The following is a 20,424-nucleotide window of genomic DNA, read 5'->3' as shown; positions in this document are numbered from 1 at the left end:
CAGTGGGACCAGGATTCATCCCTAGTGCTTGAACTGGCGTCTAGGAGCACATTCTCTTTGGAGGAACACCTTGCTCAGCCTGGATATAAGGAGGAGGGCCTTGGTCTTTCCTGGAAGTGAAGTGTCAGACTTTATTGACTCCCCAGGGGAAGTCTTACCCTTTTTGAGGAGTGGATGGGGAGATGGGGTGGAGGGAAGGTGGAGGAAGCGGGAGGAGGGGAAGGAGTGGGAACAGGGATAGTCATGTAAAATGAGAAAAGATTGTATTTAAGAATTCTTATATAGCCAGGCGGTGGTGGCTCACGCCTTTAATCCCAGCACTCAGGAGGCAGAGGCAGGCGGATCTCTGTGAGTTCAAGACCAGCCTGGTCTACAAGAGCTAGTTCCAGGACAGGCTCCAAAACCACAGAGAAACCCTGTCTTGAAAAACAAACAAACAAACAAACAAAAAAACAAAAAAAAGAATTCTTATATATAAAAGAAAAAATAAATTATTCTTCCAATTTTTTTTAAAAGCCAAACAGACTGGTTTACTGCTGCATCGGATGTTTGGAGATTCTGCTAACTTCTTGACATTTTTCCAAACATCGACTAGCAAGCTGCCCTCTGACACACGTTTGTGCAGCATGTCCTCTTCTTCAAAAGAGAATTTTTTGTTTGTTTTTTGGGGACAGAGTTTCTCTGTGTAGCTTTGGAGTCTGCCCTGGAACTGCTCTGTAGATCAGGCTGGCCTCGAACTCACAGAGATCCGCCTGCCTTGGCCTCCTGAGTGCTGGGATTAAAGGCCTGTGCGCCACCACTGCTCAGCTGAGAAATGTTTTTATTAAAGGACTAGGCATAGTCATGCACACATAGAATCCTAGCATTTGGAGCCTGAAGCAGGAGGATTGTAAGTTAAGGCCAGTCTCAGAGCTATAGCAAATCCTGTCCCAAATATCAAAGAAATAATGATGGAAAATGAAATCACCAAAGGAAATGTACAAGGCAAGGGAAAAAGATCCATCACACCAATAATTAAGAAAATGCATAGTGAAATAAGAAGTCAGCCTGGTCTACAGAGTAAGTTTCAGGACAGCAAGGGATGCACAAAGAAACCCTGTGTTGGGGGAAAAAGAAAGAAAGAAAAAAAGGAGGGAAGGAAGGAAGGAGTGGTCAGGAATATAGCTTAGTGGTAGGATATATGCTTCATATATGTTAGGCACTGGGTTCAATTTAAATTTTTCTTTGGATTTATTCATATGTATGAATGTTATGCCTGGATGTTTGTACATACACCATGTGTGTACCTGGTGGCTGTGAAGATCAGAAAGGGGGGGGGGGGGTCAGATGCCCTGGAAATGAAGCTACGGATGTTTGTGAGCCACCATCCGGGTTCTGGGAACTGAATCCTGGCTTTCTACAAGAGTAACAGTGCTCCTAACTGCTGAGAAGTGGTTCCAGCCCCTGGGTTCAACTGTTTTTGTTTGCTTTGGGGCAAGGTCTCTCCACAAAGCCTTGAAACTCACTAGGAAAACCAGGCCAACCTCGAACACACAGATAACCAACTGAACTTCTAGGCTTCAGCAAACTTTCTCCTTCCACAGCCTGAGTAGGCGGAACGACAGAGAAGCACACGCCACTGAGCCCGACTTTCGCAAACAAGAGGAGGCACATGTTTAACTTATACATGTAATACGTGTTATTACGCATTTGGACACATACCAAACAGTCCTTATCTACAGGACTTTTTATGTCGAATATTATTTTTACTAGTAAAAATGTTAGAATTTTATATATCATTACTATTGTGTGTACAAGCAACTCTATGAAGGCCACAGGCCGACTCTGTGGAACTGGTTCTCTCCTTCCGCCTTTACATGGGGTCCAGGGATTGAGCTCAGGTTGTCAAGCATGAGGTGCGCACGACTTTGCCCTGCGTCCTCTTGCAGGTCCGTTTATAGAACTTTTACGTAAGCTCTTCCTTCTTCTGTGAGCAGAAGAAATAACCTAGTGTTTCGTTCTGGGGAAATTAGTCATAATTATTCCATTCTTCTTCGTCCCCTTAGTAAGTCTTCTACCGCTCTTTCTCAGTCTGCATTCCTGAGAGCCCCCTATAGCGCCCTCTCAGCCACTGCAGCCGCACCTTCCAGACTCCGTCACTTACACTCTGACGGCTTTCTGCAGATTCCCGCTCTCAAACCTCGATTCGAACAACAGGGTATTATCTTCTGGCCCTTGCAACGTAACAGCAAGTTCCTTGATAATCCCTCGTTTGCCTCCTATTCTGGAACTGGTGAAGTAGGCACCGTCTGTGGGTACTGCCGATGAGAAAGACACCATTAGGCAGCGTTCACTCAGAATTCATTCATTCAGCAAGTCTTCACTGAGTCCTCCCAACCCCCTAAATGGTCAATGGGAAGATGGCTCAGTGGCTAAGAGCACAGGCTGCTCCTTCAGAGGAGCCGGACTCCATTTCCAGCACCCACATGGCAGCTCAGATTACGTCTGACTCCAGTTCAGGCTGTTCATGCAGGAAAAAGCCATACACATAAAGTAACACTTAAAAGTAATTAAAAATAAGCTATTGGTATTGACTGGGTGGTTTAACCCCAGCACTCAGGGAGCTGGGTGGAATCAGAGGCAGATGGATCTCTGTGAGTTCGAGGCCAGCCTGGTGTACAGAGATAGTTCCAGGACAGGCTTCAAAGCCACAGAGAAACTCTGCCTGGAAAAACAAATTAACAAATAGATGATAGATAGATAGATAGATAGATAGATAGATAGATAGATAGATAGATAGATAGATAGATGATAGATAGATAGATAGATAGATAGATAGATAGATAGACAGATAGACGGATAGATGAATAAATAAATATACTACTGAAAATGTCCAGGTGATCAGTCATGACTATCAAGGTCTCCACACAGGCAAAGATAGATTATTTATCATTCAGGTGTCAATTCTTGGAATCACTATTAGGGTCAGTGAGATGGTTCAAAAGCAAAGGAACTTGCCATCAAGCCTGACGACCTGAGCTCAGACCCTGGCTTCCACAAGGTAGAAGGACAGAGGTGACTTTCAGAATTTGTCCTCTGACCTCTATCTGTACGTGCTGTGTTGTGCCTCTTTCCATAAATAAACCCTCCCTTATTCATAAAAAATGATCGCTATAAAAAAAAGGACATAAGACCATTTTTAGGACTGGCAAGATGGCTCAGTGGGTAGAGGAGCTTAGTCTGATGACTCCAGTTTTCTCCTTGGGACCCACATAAAGGTGCAGGAGGACTGACTTAAGCTGTCCTCAGACTCCAAACGTGCATCACGGCACGCATGCCCATAAACACACAGACACAGAAATACATTTTTAAAAATTAAAACCACTTCTCTGTGCACACTAAGCTTGCTGTAATTTTATCCTAGTCAATCACCCATTGTGACGGACAGTACCTGAATCTAACTGGTAGACAACTGTGCCTTGCTCTTCTCCCACAACCTCGGGCATCTTCTCGTCTCCTGTAGGTTGATAGAAGTATTCTGGTTGAGGTGGAACCCACTCTGAAAGATATTTACAAAAGTACAGAATAAGGAATGATATACAGGGCACAATCAAAATTAAGATAAAAATATAATTACTTTGTTGCAGTCGTGAGTCCAGCTCCCAGGACTGCACTATTCTTTTCAGCATAGTGAAAAGAATGCCTTCTCAGAGCAGAGGGGTCTTAGGAGAATTCTTCTCTTTCGAGGGCAATAAAGAAATGCAGAAAGGAACAAGCACACACTTTCCTGATGGCAAACTTCTTTTTCACTTCATCTTAAATAAGCTCTTTCTTGACAGTCTCTCTACACAGTTACTTCTCTTTACATACGGCTACATACCACTTCTCTCTCCGTCTCTCATACTTCTCCCTCTGTACATTAAGGTCCGCCTCCTTTTCAACTCTCTCTCTCTCACACACACATACAGACTACACACACACACTCAAACACACTCACACATGCGCGCACAGAGTATACACATACACTCTCACACACATGCTCACACACACATGCATGCACGCACACACACGCACACACACATGCATGCATACGCACACACAGAGACAATACACACATTCTCATACATACTCACACACATGCACGCACACACACACTCTCTCACACATCACACACTCACACAGAGACCACACATACACACTCTCTCATGCACGCACACACACATGCATGCACACACACACTCTCTCAAACCACACCCTCACACATACACACAGACCACACACACACTCTCATACACACTCACATACGCATGCACGCACACGCACACGCACGCACACGCATGCACACACACTCTCACACCACACACACGGACGCAAACGCGCACACACACACACATGCATACGCACGTCTCTCCTACTTCTCCTTTTTACAGTAAAGCCTCTGGACAGATATGAATCACATTTTCAGTGCCACGCAGCACTTCCTAAGTAAACAATAAGAATCAGAGCCAAGGTGGCTCAGTGGTTAAGAGCATTGCCTGCTCTTCCAAAGGTCCTGAGTTCAGTTGCCGGCATCCACATGGTGGCTCACAACCATCTGTAATGGAGTCTGGTGCCCTCTTCTGGTCTGCAGGCATACACACAGATAGAATATTGTATTCATAATAAATAAATAAATATTTTAAAAAAAAGAATCAGAGCCAAACCGATCCCACAGTTTCTCTCAGGCAAGGGAGGTTGTGCTGACCAGCCAGTGGGTAACACTTGGTCATGCATGTAGCTCTAAGTGGTCCGGGTTCCCAGGCAGAAAGTGACACTGACATTCAGGACTTACATAATAAACACTTGGCTGAACTTGGAGGTTGGGAGTACGTGCAGAAAGTCCATTGATGAGAAAATTGTGTCTCCTGATGTTTCTTCAAGCCTGACCTTGATTCAGCAGTAAACACCTGGGAAACTGACCTTGTGTATTCGTCTCCAGGGGCAACCAGATTGCTTTGACTTCGTTTTGAAGTCTAGAATTAGCTGTCTCTGTGACTGAGAATGCTATTGCTTTCCTATGTCAGACTGAGTAATGAAAATCTCCTAGCATTATTACTATTCATCAGAATTATTCAATTAAGCAGAAAGCATCTTCCTGACCGTCCACAGCTGTGTGTGCCCAGTAGATGGAATGAGATAAACACACAGCAGGGGAGAAATACTCAAAATTGTTATTTTTAGGGAGAACTCATGATAGCACATGACAGAATTACAGGCAGAGACAAACAGTTATCTATATCCACAGTCATCTCCAACTGGGGCTCCCCATCAGAGTTATTTGTCTGGTGGGTCCATCTGTTGAGCACTAGTTGTCACCTGCTGTATACTCTTTGTTTTTTTTTTTGTTTTTTTGTTTTTTGTTTTTTTGTTTTTCGAGACAGGGTTTCTCTGTGGTTTTGAAGCCTGTCCTGGAACTAGCTCTTGTAGACCAGGCTGGTCTCGAACTCACAGAGATCCGCCTACCTCTGCCTCCTGAGTGCTGGGATTAAAGGCGTGCGCCACCACCACCCGGCCTGCTGTATACTCTTAATGGCCTTCAGCATTACTTTAATGACTAATGTTGCTCAATCCAACCTAATTCTCATTGCCAGTTTCCAGCCTGTTTATAAATCACCACTTTCTTCCCACAACAACTACAGCCAGGTGCCAAGCAAGAGCATGCGCCTAGCATGGCAGGGTCAGACTGTGACCACAGCACTGGATACAGACACAGTAAAATCATTTTTTTTTTTTATTTTCGAGACAGGGTTTCTCCGTAGCTTTTGGTTCCTGTCCTGGAACTAGCTCTTGTAGACCAGGCTGGCCTCCAGTAAAATAATTTGAATTGTATGTGCGTGTGTTTGTGTGTTTGTGTGTATTTGTGTGTGTCGTGTTTGTGTGTGTATGTGTGTCTTTGTGTGTGTGTCTTTGTGTGTGCGTGTGTTTGTGTGCGCGCGCATGTGTTTGTGTGTGTGCATGTGTGTTTGTGTGTGCGCGTGTGTGTGTGCGTGTGTTTGTGTGTGCGTGTGTTTGTGTTTGTGTGTGCACGTGTGTGTTTGTGTGTGTTTGTGTGTATGCGTGTTTTTGTGTGTGTGCATGTTTGTGTGTGCGCATGTGTGTTTGTGTGCGTGTGTTTGTGTGTGTGCGCGTGTGTTTGTGTGTGTGTGCGTGTGTGTTTGTGTGTGTGTTTGTATGTGCGCGTGTGTTTGTGTGTGCGTGTGTGTGTTTGTGTGTGTGCGCGTGTGTGTGTGCGCATGTGTGTGTGTTTGTGTGTGCGCGCGTGTGTGTGTTTGTGTGTGCGCGCGCGTGTGTGTGTGCGGGCGTGTGTGTGCGCGTGTGTTTGTGTGTATGTTTGTGTGTGTGTGTGTGTTTACAGGAGCTCTGAGAACAGCTTTCAGGAGTTTGTTCTCATCTCCTTCATGTTTAAGACGGTGTCCCTGGCTTCTTCTCTCGTACTGTGTATTCAAGGCTAGACCTCAAGCTTTCAAACAGCTCTGTCTCTGTCTCCTGGGAGTGCTGGGATTACAGATGTCTGCCACCATACCGAACTTTTTACAAGATGCTGGGGTTCAAACTCAGCTTATTGGTATTATTTGGTTAGCCATCTCCCTTTTCCCCAATCATAAATTTTAAAAAGAAAATTTAAAATATGACAGAAAGGTCAATATAAATGCTGCAACGTGACCCTGTGTTTCTTGGAAGAAAGGGAACTGTGTTCAGATGTGTGTGTGCCAAGTATGCGGGTACCTATGGAGGGCAGAGGATCCCTTGGAATCAGGAGTTCCAAGTAGCTGTGAGCCATCTGACCTGAACTTGGATCCTCTGGAAGAGAATCAGGAGCTCTTTGCTGGATAGTTTTATGTCAGCTTGACACAAACTAAAGTCATCTGGGAAGAGAGAACCTCCGTTGAGAAAAAGCCTCCATAACATCTGTCTGTAGGCAAGCCTATTGCGGGCAACCCATTAGTGATGGTGGGGGAGGGCCCAGCCTCACTGAGCTGCTGGTCCTGAGGTGTAAGAAAGCAGGCTGAGCAAGTCATAAGGAGCAAGCTGGTGAGCAGCTCCCCTCCGTGGCCTCTGCATCCGCTCCTGCCTCCAGCCTCCTGTCCTGACTTCTTTGATGATGAAAATTGATGTAGAAGTGTAAGCTGACTGAGCTCTTTCCTCCCCAACTTGCTTTTAGTCATGACTAAAACAAGCCCTTAACCACTGACCCATCTTTCCAGTATCAGAAACACAGTTTCTACTACTAAACAAACTAAAAAAATAAAATTCTATCATAAATAAAATTCTATCATAAAACAAGCATCCTTTGTTTCAGAGAAAATAAAGTTTTGTCAGCAATAAATTTAAGTGTTGGCCGTTTTGTCCTTTTGTATGGTTTGTTTTGTTTTGTTTTTGAGGAAGAATCTCTCTACATTGTCCTTAATGTCCTGGAACACAGTCTGTAGTCCATGCTGGCCTTGAACACACAGAGTTCTGCCGGCCTCTGCTGAAATTGAAATGAAAGACTTAGGCTGGGCAGTGGTGGTGCTCGCCTTTAATCCCAGCACTCAGGAGGCAGAGACAGGAGGACATCTTTGAGTTCAAGGCCAGCGTGGTCTACAAGAGCTAGTTCCAGGACAGGCTTCAAAGCTACAGAGAAACCCTGTCACGACAAAAAGAGAGAGAGAGAGAGAGAGAGAGAAACTGTGATTTTGGGGGGAGGGTTGAATTGGGGAGGGAGCAGAGAAAAATGTAAAGTTCAATAAAAATCAATTAAAAAAAAGAAACAAAAAGCTTGTACCACCACTCCCAGCATTAAAATGTCATTTTAATAGTAGTCACTGATAAAAGCCATGGACATAATGGACATAGAAGGAAAGAACTTGGTAAAAGACAATGTCAGTTTCATCTCTTCAAGGTGGTAAGAAGTGATGAGGTTTTTGTAATTCAGTTTTCAATTAATTTTTATTTTATGTGTATGGTTTTTACTGCATATCTTTATGCCTGTGTGCCACATGCATGCTTGGTGCCCTAGGAGGGCAGAAGATGGTGTCAGACCTCCTGGTACTGAAATTACAATTGGTTGTGAACTATGGCATGGGCGCTGGGCTGGGACAAGCAGCCAGTTGCTGGGCCAGGTCTGTTTCTCAGGTTGCTGTGAGCTGTGTAAGCTCCTGGGTTTGACTGCATTTTACCGTCTTGATATAAGTGATGAAGTCCATCCACAGTTCCAGAATATAGTTTTTACTATTAACTTTATTTTGAGTCCACTACAACTTTTTATGAGGATGGCAGAGTTGGGCTTTATGGTTGTTTATTTCTTTTGTTTTGTTTTCTTGGTGCTGTAGATGGAACTCAGGCCTTTGTTCACTAGACAGAGCTACGTAGTGAGACCCTGTCTTGGAAAAAAATATGCAAAAGACTGCATACCAAGAGTTCGCAGATAGGACCACTTACATCACAGAGTCCACAGGCCAAGAGTGGAGCTCAGTGACAGAATACTACTGACAAAGGCCTAAAAAACAGACATAAGAATTGATAAATTTGGCCTATGCCCAAATTCCCAATTATTGTTTATAAATGTTTGTTTACATTTAAAGGGGGATATGCTGTAGAGATGAATACTTTTCATTGGTATGGATCTTGGCTTATTGATACAAATTTAAGGCTGATTTTGTTATATGTATATTTCTGCTCTTGATTAAGGTATTGTGTTTGTGCAGCTCATTTAAAATGTAATGTATAATTAAGACATACAGGTTAATAGATAATCATCTATAACAGTCAAGCTTGTAGTCAGGTTTTCTAGATATGTTTCAGATAGACAGTTATTCTTCAAACCTTTCAAAGATTAATAGAATATGGCATTTAAAATGTTTAAAAACGTAGGACTTTTCATGACATGAGATACATCTGTTCCTGTCAGTTCCAATCTACTCCAAGAGGAAGATGGGCATTGAAGAGGCTCCTTATGGAGCTGGTTAGCCATCTGGGCAAGAAACTGCTCTTGGCTGGACTGCTTGATAGTATTCTGTGAAAACTGGACATGCAGGACCCACAGAAAAATGACTGCTAAGGTTGCCTAAAAGAGGCAAGACAGTCTTCCAGGGTTCCTGCTTTCTGAGAGAACTGCCAGACATTCTCAGGACACAGAAGAAAGCAACTGATAAACTGCCAGTGCAAGGCATAAGAGATTGTCAAATTTCCTGCTTCATGGAAAAGTCTGCCAGATACTCTGGGCCTGTGGGCTGAAGGTGGATGTTACAATGATACAGAAGAACTGTGGGTGACTGTCCAGGCAGCAGGATGTCTCTGTCAATTCTAGAGTTTTGGAAGTTGCTTACAATACACTTCCTCTTTATTTAGGTAATATTATATCCTTCTGGAGTCTTTGATGGAGTTGAAATAAGATAGTTATAATTATAAAAGATAAATTAGATATAAAATTTAGACTCACAAAGATAGTATAGATGATAGAATATTTTCCTTGATTTGACAAATGTAAATGGACTAAATATTGTAACTATAATTCTTGTTGATACATGTTTTGTTAAATGTAATTTTACTATGTTAAAGTTAAAATTTTTCTTTTCATCCAGACAGAAAAGGGGAGGTGATGTGGGGGATTCCCCTCTGTATACCATTGGTTAATGAAGAAGCTGCTTTGGGCCTATGGCAGGGCATGATATAGCCAGGCAGGAAATGTGATCTATGTAGAGAGTAGGCAGAGTCAGAGAGAAGTCACTTAGCTGCCGAAGGAGACAGATGCCTGGGAACCTTACTGGCAAACCACACGCCTTGTGGTTAAATACAAAATAATAGGAATGGGTTAACTTAAGATATAAAAGCTAGCTAAAAATACACCTAAACTATTGGTATTCTGTGTGATTATTTCGGGTCTGGGTGGCCAGGATATTAACAAATGGATCTCTGCCTACAGGCCTCTAAGAAGCTGTCTTCCAACTCCTAAAACCAGAAGCATTCCAGTTTATGCTCTAGTGCATTTACAGAGGGAGACTCTGCTTTGCCTTCCGCGTCAGCCTGAAAGACTCAATTTTAAGGGCTAGAGAGCCATCTCCCCCGGTGAAGCATGAGGACCTGGGCTTGATCCCCTCACACAACACTGAGAAGCTGGAAGGGAAGCCCTAACACACAGTGCTGCCGAGGTTGAGATGGGCGGTGGGTCTGGGGAACTATCTGGCTGTCAGACCCACGTGAGAGCCATCAAGGGAGATGACTCCTGAGGAATAAGGCTTCCACACACACAAAACATGTCCTCGTGCATTTATGTACACATGTGACTTTACATTCGATAGCCCTGTAATAAAGTAAGATAAAGAACCAGGGACACACACAAGTTGTATTACCAATATGATGAATGTTTTCCTTGATGACCTCACACTCTATCGGCCACCTTGGAGCCTGCAATGGCCCTTGGCTAGAGAAAAATGAGAAGAGCTCTCGGGGTTCTCGAAGACGCGGGTTCACTTCATCTAGTTCATCACAAAGAAGCTGCCTGCTCCTAAGAAGTGGTGAACTCAGCATAAGTGAATCTGCCAAAAGGAAGAAGAAATAAATGAACAACTTTCTCTTCACCTCGAGAGCTTCACTGCTCTTTTTTAAAAAATATTTATTTAGTTATTTATTTATTATGTATACAATGTTATGTCTGTGTGTATGCCTGCAGGCTAGAAGAGGGCACCTGACCTCATTACAGATGGTTGTGAGCCACCATGTGGTTGCTGGGAATTGAACTCAGGACCTTTGGAAGAGCAGGCAATGCTCTTAACCGCTGAGCCATTTCTCCAGCCCCCTTTACTGCTCTTCTACAGCAATCAGATAATGTTAAACTGTGTATGAAGACATTAGCAATCTGGGTGTGGTAGTGCACATCTTTATCCCAGTTCTGTGAGTTCAAGGACAGCCTGGTCTACACAGAGAGTTCCAGGTTAGCCGGGACTATATAGTAAGGTACTGTTGTACTACCACCCCTACCAACAAAAAGGTTAAAAAAATAGACTATGATGACAGATAAAATTATAAACTATTAAGTTAAAATTCTGCATAATCGAGATTTTTAAAAATCAAGTTAATGGGTCTCAACAGTGGGCTACATAATACTTAACATGCCTTATTATTTTGTATTCATTCAGGTGATGAAAGAGGACTTTAATTCTCCTATCGGCATTATGGGGAAAGCACAAAAAACTTAATTACCTAGAGAAAGACGCACAGACCTAAATGCAATCTCCAGAACACAGGCAAGACTGTGGAGCATGGTGACCGACGTTTGTGGACGGCACTCAGCGTTGTCCTCTAGCCCCTCCCACTTTAACTGGGGATTACCAATTACACTGTGCGCTATGCAAGGATGAGAGTGTGAATTCAGATGTTCAGAACCCACGTAAGAAACAGGCATGGAGATGCACATCTGTAATCCCAGTTTGGGTACGTCAGAGGGATGTAGATCACCAAAGCTCACCGACCAGACAGTGCAGCCAATCAGTGAGTTTCCGGTTCAGCAAAAATAAGGTTGAGAGGGACTGGAGAGATGGCTCAGAGGTTAAGAGCACCGACTGCTCTTCCAGAGGTCCTGAGTTCAGTTCTCAGTCAGCACCCATATGGTGGCTCACAACCATCTGTAGTGAGATCTGGTGCCCTCTTCTGTCATGCTGGTAAATGTGCAGACAGAACACTACTCATAATAAATAAATAAATCTTAAAAACAAAACAAAAAACTTTTAGTAGCCAGGCAGAGGCGGCCACACCTTTAATCCCAGCACTCGGGAGGCAGAAGCAGGCAAATCTCTGTGAGTTTGAGGCCAGCCTGGTCTACAGAGTGAGTTTCAGGACAGCTTCTCTGTGCCAAGGATGCACCAGAAAGAAAGAAAGAAAGAAAGAAAGAAAGAAAGAAAGAAAGAAAGAAAGAAAGAAAGAAAGAAAGAAAGAAAGAGAAAGAAAGAAAAAGAAAACCATAGTTAAGCAACCGACAAACTGGATTTCAGGTCCATGCTGTACTCATCTGAAGTTCGATACCTCTGCTCACAGCACCTATCTGCGTGTGCCCCGTTGAAGACAAACAGGTAGGCCCTAGAAAGAAGGAGGCACCATTTGTTTATTTTGTGCCCACTGTCTCCCATCTCCTTTTACTTTTCATCTCCACACTGGGCCCCTGAATCTCTATATAAACCTTTACCCAATAATTAATAAATGAGATAATAAACATTTGAAAAGATGGCAACATGAAAATAAAAGAAAGCCAGAGGGTGGAGGGCTGACTGGGGGTAAGAAAGCCTGCTGCTCTTGTAAGGACTGGGGTTCAGCCGAGTTTTCAGTAACTCCAACGCTGGTATCAAGGGCACACATGTGCACATACACACACAACATACACATGTACATAACTTAAAAATAACAGAAATAAAACCTTTTGTTTGTCTTTTGAGACAGGGTTTCTCTGTGTAGCTCTGCTGTCCTAGAACTTGTTCTGTAGAACCAGGATGAACATTGTAACTCACAGAGATCCTCTGCCTCCCGAGTGCTGGAATTAAAGGCATGTGCTACCACTGCCTGACAAAATTAAAATCTTTTTAAAAGATTTATGTTGGGTGTAGTGGGGAATGCCTTAAGTTCCAGCATTTGGGATGCAGAGGAAGGCAATTTTCTGTGAGTTTAAGGCCAGAGATACATAGTGAGACATTATCTTAAAAGATATATGTGTATGTATATATATATATATATACATACACATAATATACACATAATCCTATAATGTACCCAGGGGATAGAAGTAGGAGGATCGGGGAATCCTAAACCAGCCAAGGCTACATAGCAGGAGCCTGTCTCAAAAAGTCAAAAGCTAGAGATATAGCAGTTGCTTGCCATGCAGAAGACCCTGAGTTTGATCCCTAACATGTGTGTATGTGTGTGTTTGTATGGAATATATATATATATATATATATATATATATATATATATATATATATATATTCATTACATCATTGTGTTCAAATCATGGGAAAGGCAAAAGTTACCAAGGCAATCATCAAAAAGGAAGGTAAAATAACTATGGCACATTAATGAGAAATAATACTAACAGTATCTTTAAAAAGAGTGACATAGCTGGTTGTGGTGGCACACACTGGTAGGATTTGCTGAAGGAGGCAGAGGCAGGAGGATCGTGAGGTCGAGGCCAGCCTGGGCTTTAAGAAAAAAAAAGAGTGAAGTAGAAGTGGGGACTCAAACTCACAGACTTGCCTTCTCTGCCTCCCAAATGCTGGGACTTAAGGAATTCCCCACTACACGCAACATAAATCTTTTAAAAAAGATTTTATTTTTGCCAGGCGGTGGTGGTGCACACCTTTAATCCTAGCACTTGGGAGGCAGAGGCAGGCAGATCTCTGTGAGTTCCAGAGGTATGCACCTGTGATTCTAGAAACAAATTTAAACTTTTGTTCTAAAAATGTTTAGCATTATATTCTATGCATTTGAATTTGTTTTGATCAAAAATTTTAAATAAAAAGAGAGATATAGTTATATTTGTATGTTAAAAAAGGACATTGCTATGCTCAAAATAGATTTGGAGAAGGTAATTGGAACAAGAGAAGAAATTGGGAGGTCAATGAGAAAGCCAATGATGGTGGTTTGAACTGGGTGTGGTTTCTTAATGTGTGGGGTATTGAGAAGGTAATTACTTTGTTCTTTGCATCTTGGTAAAGAGGCCTTTTGCCTTCCCCCTCCTTTCTAGATTGAGGTATATAAAGGCTATGAGAAATAAATATGAGGCGAATCTCAGTATTTCCTGGATGCCCTCACGACTGTTGACTATCTCTTTCTTAATCTTCAGCCTTCCCTCCAAGCATGGATGAGTAGGCCGTATGGGACCTGGTAGTCATCACCAAGACGCGGATACAACAAAATATAAAATACATGAAACAATACCCCTTTCAAAAACAAAACAAAACGAAACAAATAAACCAAAAATCAAAAGTCTGCTTGCTTGACTTCTCCTACATTTGTTCTTTTAGGTTCCTAGAGTTTCAAGGCAGTAAGGTTTCTGGGTGGGGGTAGGTAGGGTGCAAGGGTTACTCACATAGAAATGTCTCTTTTTCCAAGGTGTCTGAGATCAAATTGTCTCTTTCTCCAAAAGAGCCATTCAACATGTACCGAGGACTAGTCTTCCAAACACGCTGATGAGCAGCAGAATTTGGTAGATTGCCTTTCTGGGCTAAGAGTAAGTGGTTTAGTTCAAGTTGTTTGTTCAGTATCTCTAGGGATGGGATCACTATAGCAACCCAACCACTCAAACCATGACTTTTATCATCACTGCTCAGCACCAGCTTTTATAATAATATCCCATTCTTAAAAGATCTCTCACATTGAAATTTATGCAAAGTGAGAATAATGATTCCCATTTGGCAAGAGAGGAAAGAGAGTAGAGATGAACACCATGATATAGTGTTGGTTTTAGAATAATGTTCAGAAGGCAGAAAAACTCAGTGGTTCTAAGAAATGCTAAGAGAGCCAAAGCCAAGTGAAAGCGGGTACTGGAGTGGGAGCAAAGTACTGTACTGAGGGCAGAAGTTTCTGTCCCACCAGCAGCTCCCAAATAAACACACTGGGGCTTATATTAATTATAAATGCTTAGCCAATAGCTCAGGCTTACTACTAACCAACTTTTAACATTTCCTATCTATGTTTTGTCATGTGACTTGGTACATTTTCATCTTGCTTCTCTCTATTTCTACTGGTGACTCCAGTCTCTGCCCTTCTTCCCCCCAGCATTCTCAGTTTGGCTCTCCTGCCTAATCTTAACCTGTTTAGCTATTGGCCAGCCAGCTTCTTTATTAAACCAATCACAGAGACATATATTCACACAGTATAAATATTTGTAAATATTCCACATTGTACCAAAAGCCTTTTTTAAAAAAATATAGGTCTTATTATAAAGCCCTGGCTGTCCTGGGACTCACTATATAGACCAGGCTGACCTCAAACTCATAGAGATCCTCTTGCCTCTGCCTCCCAAATGCCAAGATTAAGGCATTCACCGGCACATTCCGCTTCAAAGCCTTTCTGTGCTAAGGACACTGAATGAATCTGACAAACTGAAGTTCTCTTTTCAACAAATTAGTCCTAAAGTAGAAATTGTTAATAATAATGTTGAACAAGGTTATCAGAATTACAATCAATATTAAGCTGGCCATGGTGGATAGACAAAGATTAAGTAGGATTGTAAGTTCAAAGTCAACTAGACTACATGGCAAGACTTTGTCTCAAAACATCTAGAGTTGTAGGTCTAGTTCAGTAGTAGAACACCTTCCTAATAAGTGCAAGGCAAACATCTGGAGTTGTAGGTCTAGTTCAGTAGTAGAACACCTTCCTAATAAGTGCAAGGCAAACACCTGGAGTTGTAGGTCTAGTTCAGTAGTAGAACACCTTCCTAATAAGTGCAAGGCCCCAGGCTTGCACTCTAGAACTGCAAAAATAAACAAGACAATAAAGCTATATATTGAGGTGGAGACCAGCCTGGGTTACAAGTGACCCTGTTCCAAAAGACCAAAAAATAAATAAACAAAAATGAAAACTCATGGGACATGGTGGGACATGCCTTTAGCTCCAGCATTTAGGAGGCAGCAATTGGATCTCTGAGTTCAAGGCTGTTCTGGTCTACAAAGTGAGTTCCAGGACAGCCAGTGCTGTTGCACAGAGAAACCCCATCTCAAAAGACCAAAACCAAAACAAAATGTCACACTAGAAAATTAATTTCTGGGCTGGGCGGTGGTGACGCACACCTTTAATCCCAGCATTCAGGAGGCAGAGGCAGACAGATCTCTGTGAGTTTGAGGCCAGCCTGGTCTACAAGATCTAGTTCCAGAACAGGCTCCAAAGCTACAAAAAAACCCTCTCTCAAACAACAACAACAAAAAAAAAAAAGAAAGAAAATTAATTTCTGGCTGGCAAGATGAAGATGGCTCAGGGAGGAAAGGTCCTGGCTGCAAGGCCTGAGAACCTGAGTTGAATCACTGGGGGTGATGTTGGAAGGAGAGAACCAACTCCTGAAAATTGCTCTCTGACCTTCCACGTGGGAACAATGGTATGTGTGAACACACATTCACAAACACAAAAGATATGTAATAAAAGTGAAATTCCTTGTCTTTTTGTAGCTGAGGATGATCTAAATTTCTGACTCTTACTGCTCTTTCAGAGGATCCACAGGCGCTTTGCAACCATTTGTTACTCAAATTCTGGCCTCTAAAGGTACCAGACATGGACAGAGTAAGCATACATACATGCAGGGAAACACATTGTGCTGGATAGTTTTATGTCAACTTGATAGAAAGGAGGGAACCTCAATGAAGAAAATACCCCTATATAATCAGGCTGCAGGTAAGTCTGTAGGGCATTTTCTCAATTAATGATTGATGACAGAGGGCCCAGCCCACTGTGGATGGTCTCCTTACTGGGCTGGTGTTCTAGGTGCTTTTTTGGAATTTACACTGTAGATCAGGCTGGCCTTGAACTCAGGCTGGCCTGCCTTGGCCTCATAAGTCCTATGATTAAAGGTGTGTATTACTAGACTCAACTGGTCTTGGGTTCTCTAAGAAAACAGGCTGAGCAAGCCATAGGGAACAAGTCAATAGGCAGCTCCCCTCCATGGCCTCTGCATCAGTTCCTGCCTCCAGGTTCCTGTCCTGGCAAGATGAGTTCCTGTTCTGACTTCCTTCAATGACTGCAGTGCAGAAGTGTAAGCCAAATAAATCCTCTCCTCTCTAACTTGTTCTTCGGTCTGTGTTTCATTGCAGCAATAGAAACCCTAAGACATGCGCACACAAATAAAAACAAATCTTTTTAAGAGGCATTTAACTTGTATGATGGTTTGAATGAGGATAGCTTCCAAAGGTTCATGTGTTTGAATACTTCATGGAACTGCTTGGGAAGGATTAGGAGGTATGGCCTTGTTGGAAGAGATGTGTCACTGGGGATAAGAGTAAGGTTTAAAAAGACACATGCCATTCCCAGTGTATTTTTTTCTCCATAAAATATGAGTTCTCAGCTCTGGAACCATAAGCCTGATTAAATGATTTCTTTTATAAGTTGCCTTGTTCATAGTGTTTTAATCACAGCTATAGAAAAGTACCTAATACGATTTAGGGGGCAAAGGTAGGAAGACTGCATGTTTGCAGCTGGCCCAGATGAACCATGCAGTTCTAGGATGTAACCCTGTCTTAAAAAAGAGACAACATTTGCTCTCTGCACACTGACTTCCCAGGCCTGTGCACACCCCTCTAATAAATTCCTAAGCCAGTGGGGGGAGAGAGAAACATTTATAGTAATACAAAAATGAAAATACTATACAAAATCTTTAAATACGCCCTGGGCATGGTGGTACTCGTTTATAATCCCAGTGCTTTGGAGGTAGAGGCAAGAGGATTTCAGCTTTGTCTACCTAGGAAATTATAGGCCACCCAGGGTACACAGCAGGATTTTGTCTTAAAACAATAGCAAATGGGCTGAAGAGATGGCCCACTGTTTTAACAGTGCTTACTGATCTTTCAGAGAACCCAAGTTGATTTCCATCACCTACACAGTAGTTCATGAGCATCTATAACTCTAGTTCCAGGGACCCCAACCTCCTCAGGTACACCCTACACACACACGGTGCACATACATACATGTAGGCAAAAAACACCCATATACCTCACAGCGCTGGTGCACAACTTTACTCCCAGCACTCAGGAGGCAGAGGCAGATGGATCTCTGAGTTCAAGGACAGCCTGGTCTGCAGAGTGAGTTCCAGGACAGCCATGGCTACACAGAGAAACCCTGTTTGAAACAAAACAAAACAAAACAAAAACCTCACCGCCACCAACAAAAACAAACAAACCATTTTCCTAATAAATTCCAACTCTGATTTACAAACAAAAAGATCAGTATGGGGAACTGAGTAATCTGGTATGTACAGACTGTCTCAAAAAAAATCAACAAGTGAATAAATACATGCATAAATAGAAGGTTTCAAGGTACTGGGAATTGAATGTAGCCCCTGGATAATGTTAGACAAGTGTTTTACCATTGTACACCTCACTTCCCATTCCAAATGATTTCTTTTTAATATCACAAACTAATTTTAACATTTACATCCAGAAGACTGAGATGTGGCTCAGCAGGGTGCTTGCATAGCACACTATAGTGAACAAAAGTCCAATCTCTAAAACCAAAAGACAAAAAGAAGAGAGGAAAGCAAAGACTCAAGAAAAGGCTAGATGCTTTTGAAGAACAAGGTGAAAAGAAATGACTCTCCAGATAGCAAGACTATAAACAAACTGGGCATAGTGGTGGAAGAGGCCTGTACTACACAGGGAGACTCACCTATATAAGAACTATTTGAATGTCATATGACAATTCAGAGATCGTAGTTATTAGTGCACCAGTAGAAAACAGGCCAACAAATTGAAAAGACTAGAGGAAACATTTGTACTTTTATATACAGCGAGGCTGTCCCTAGACAGAGGGACACGGCAGTTCAATAGGGGTAGCAGGTGCTTTTCAACTAATCAACTAGAAAAAGGACTCCAGTCTTAACCAAACACAGTTCTTTCAGTTAATGCCACAGGTCAGCTTGGTGATGCCGGCAAAGAACCAAGTGTTATTACCTTTAAAGTATCCATAATACTGGAGGTGATGGTGTATAAAATCCTCGTAGGGATCAGGAAGAGTCTGAAAGAAAAGGTATTCTCAAGCAGAACATGTCATTCAGATGACACTGAATTCTTAGCAACAAGTGTCAAACATGCTTCACAGGATACGGTAACAAAACAATCCATGCAAATATCGAGTTATGCTGTCTCTAACAGATCTGGGGTACTAGCGGGTGTAGAGCACCCTAGGAATTACAGCGCCAGGGAAACAGAGGTAGGAGGAGCAAGTTCAAGGCCAGGCTGGGCAACAGAGTGAGTTCCATGCCAACCTGCGCTACACAGCAAGGTCACGTTACCTACCTGCCTCCCCAAAAGCCAAACACAAAACAATCCTCCAGTTGGACCAGCAGGCCACCACAATGAACCTTTTGGTCTAGGATTAAGTTTCTGTGAAGTTTTGGAAAGGGGAGTGTACCGACCTCCTGCTTCAACTCTGCTTCCAGCGCTGGGAACATGTTACTGCCACATAGAAAAATGTAGGCGAATCAGTAGCACCGCTGCCAGCTGCAACCTCTGCCTAATTTCCAAAAGGGGAGCTGATTACACCAAAGTCTCAAATCGCAGCAGGAAGGTGGAAAGAAACCAATCCAAACACACAGCACCACCAAAGAACACCAAATCTGACTGCCATGCCCCTTCACGCTCACAGCCTTTCGACTTCAGGGCAGTCCTGCACGCACCTCTGCAGTCAGGGCGCACTGCGAGTCCCCGGGCTTCGTCCTCTAGACTTACCGGGACCCCCGCTGGCCCCATGCTGTGCTTACACTGAGAAGAGACGCTCTGACACCCGGAATCCTCCCGGTTGGAGGCACGAGCAGTTGAAAAGAAAAGGTCAGGGGGTGGAAAGCAACCGGTCCTGGAAACGTTCGTTCAGTTGTGAGCGTCCCACCCCAGAGATGTTCCCCACAGCGATGCAGAGAGGGCTGGCCCAACGCTCCTCAGTACCCTGCCCTCCTCATCCCAGGCCCGCCGTCCCCACCCTCTACTTCCTTTATTCCCTACCCTGCTCACCTCCTGCCCTCCTCACCCCCTACTCTTCACCCCCCGCCCCGCCCTTCTCACCCCCTTCCCGCCTGGGATACACTAACTGGCTCCTTCGCAGGCCCAGACCATCTGTTCACCTGCGGAGCTTTCCGCGCGGACCCTGGCAGCCTAGCAACCCGGAGCCAGAAGCGGAAGGAGGGCAGGACCCCGCCCTCATCCTGCGATGTCAGGCAATTTGTTTCACACATCAACGACCCAGGCTGGGAACAGTGCCAGGAGAGTTCACCCTATTTTCTAACTTCTGTAGTTTTAGTAATTTCCTGTTTAAGGGGGAGCTGTAGCAACCAAACAAGCTTTATTTAAACAGGGAAAGCAGATCAGTCCTAGGAATCAGGCTCATTCTAATTTACATCATTCCTTCTCCCTTTGACAAACTTAAAACAGCTTCCTTTCCACTTTTTCTTTTTCTTTTTTAAAGATTTATTTATCATGTATACAGTGTTCTGTCTGTATGTATGCTTGCTGGCCAGAAGAGGGCACCAGATCTCACTACAGATGGCTGAGAGCCACCATGTGGTTGCTGGGAATTGAACTCAGGACCTCTGGAAGAGCAGTTAGTGCTCTTAACCTCTGAGCCATCTCTCCAGTCCTCCAGTTTTTCCTGGTTTAAAATACAAATTACTCATTAAAAACTATTTCTCCCTGTTTGCATGCAGATGCTCGTAGAGGCCAGAAGATTTCAGTCCCCAGGGAAGTGTCC

At 43.2% G+C, this 20,424-nt stretch overlaps 1 protein-coding gene across 2 annotated transcripts in view; it reads right to left on the bottom strand.

Moving 5' to 3' along the window:
* Agbl2 (AGBL carboxypeptidase 2) overlaps positions 1-19,795 on the bottom strand; it is a 56,299-nt gene extending 36,504 nt beyond the window's left edge. The window contains exons 1-9 of one of the 2 annotated variants that reach the window (XM_075963663.1): positions 19,743-19,795; positions 19,361-19,536; positions 19,100-19,197; positions 18,636-18,699; positions 14,072-14,206; positions 12,019-12,072; positions 10,350-10,535; positions 3,431-3,538; positions 2,144-2,297 (exon numbers count right to left, since the gene is read on the bottom strand). In XM_075963663.1, the coding sequence (XP_075819778.1) occupies positions 2,144-2,297; positions 3,431-3,538; positions 10,350-10,535; positions 12,019-12,072; positions 14,072-14,206; positions 18,636-18,699; positions 19,100-19,135 (737 nt within the window). In that variant the 5' untranslated portion in view covers positions 19,136-19,197; positions 19,361-19,536; positions 19,743-19,795. The remainder of the gene's footprint in view (positions 1-2,143; positions 2,298-3,430; positions 3,539-10,349; positions 10,536-12,018; positions 12,073-14,071; positions 14,207-18,635; positions 18,700-19,099; positions 19,198-19,360; positions 19,537-19,742) is intronic. The other variant, XM_075963665.1, reaches the window with a different exon arrangement.
* Positions 19,796-20,424: the final 629 nt, after the last annotated feature.

This window comes from Microtus pennsylvanicus, chromosome 2 (assembly GCF_037038515.1).
Source record: "Microtus pennsylvanicus isolate mMicPen1 chromosome 2, mMicPen1.hap1, whole genome shotgun sequence".
NCBI classification, from domain to species: domain Eukaryota; kingdom Metazoa; phylum Chordata; class Mammalia; order Rodentia; family Cricetidae; genus Microtus; species Microtus pennsylvanicus.
The sequence above is the reverse complement of the archived record's forward strand: the minus strand, read 5'-3'. Positions and strand labels throughout refer to the sequence as shown.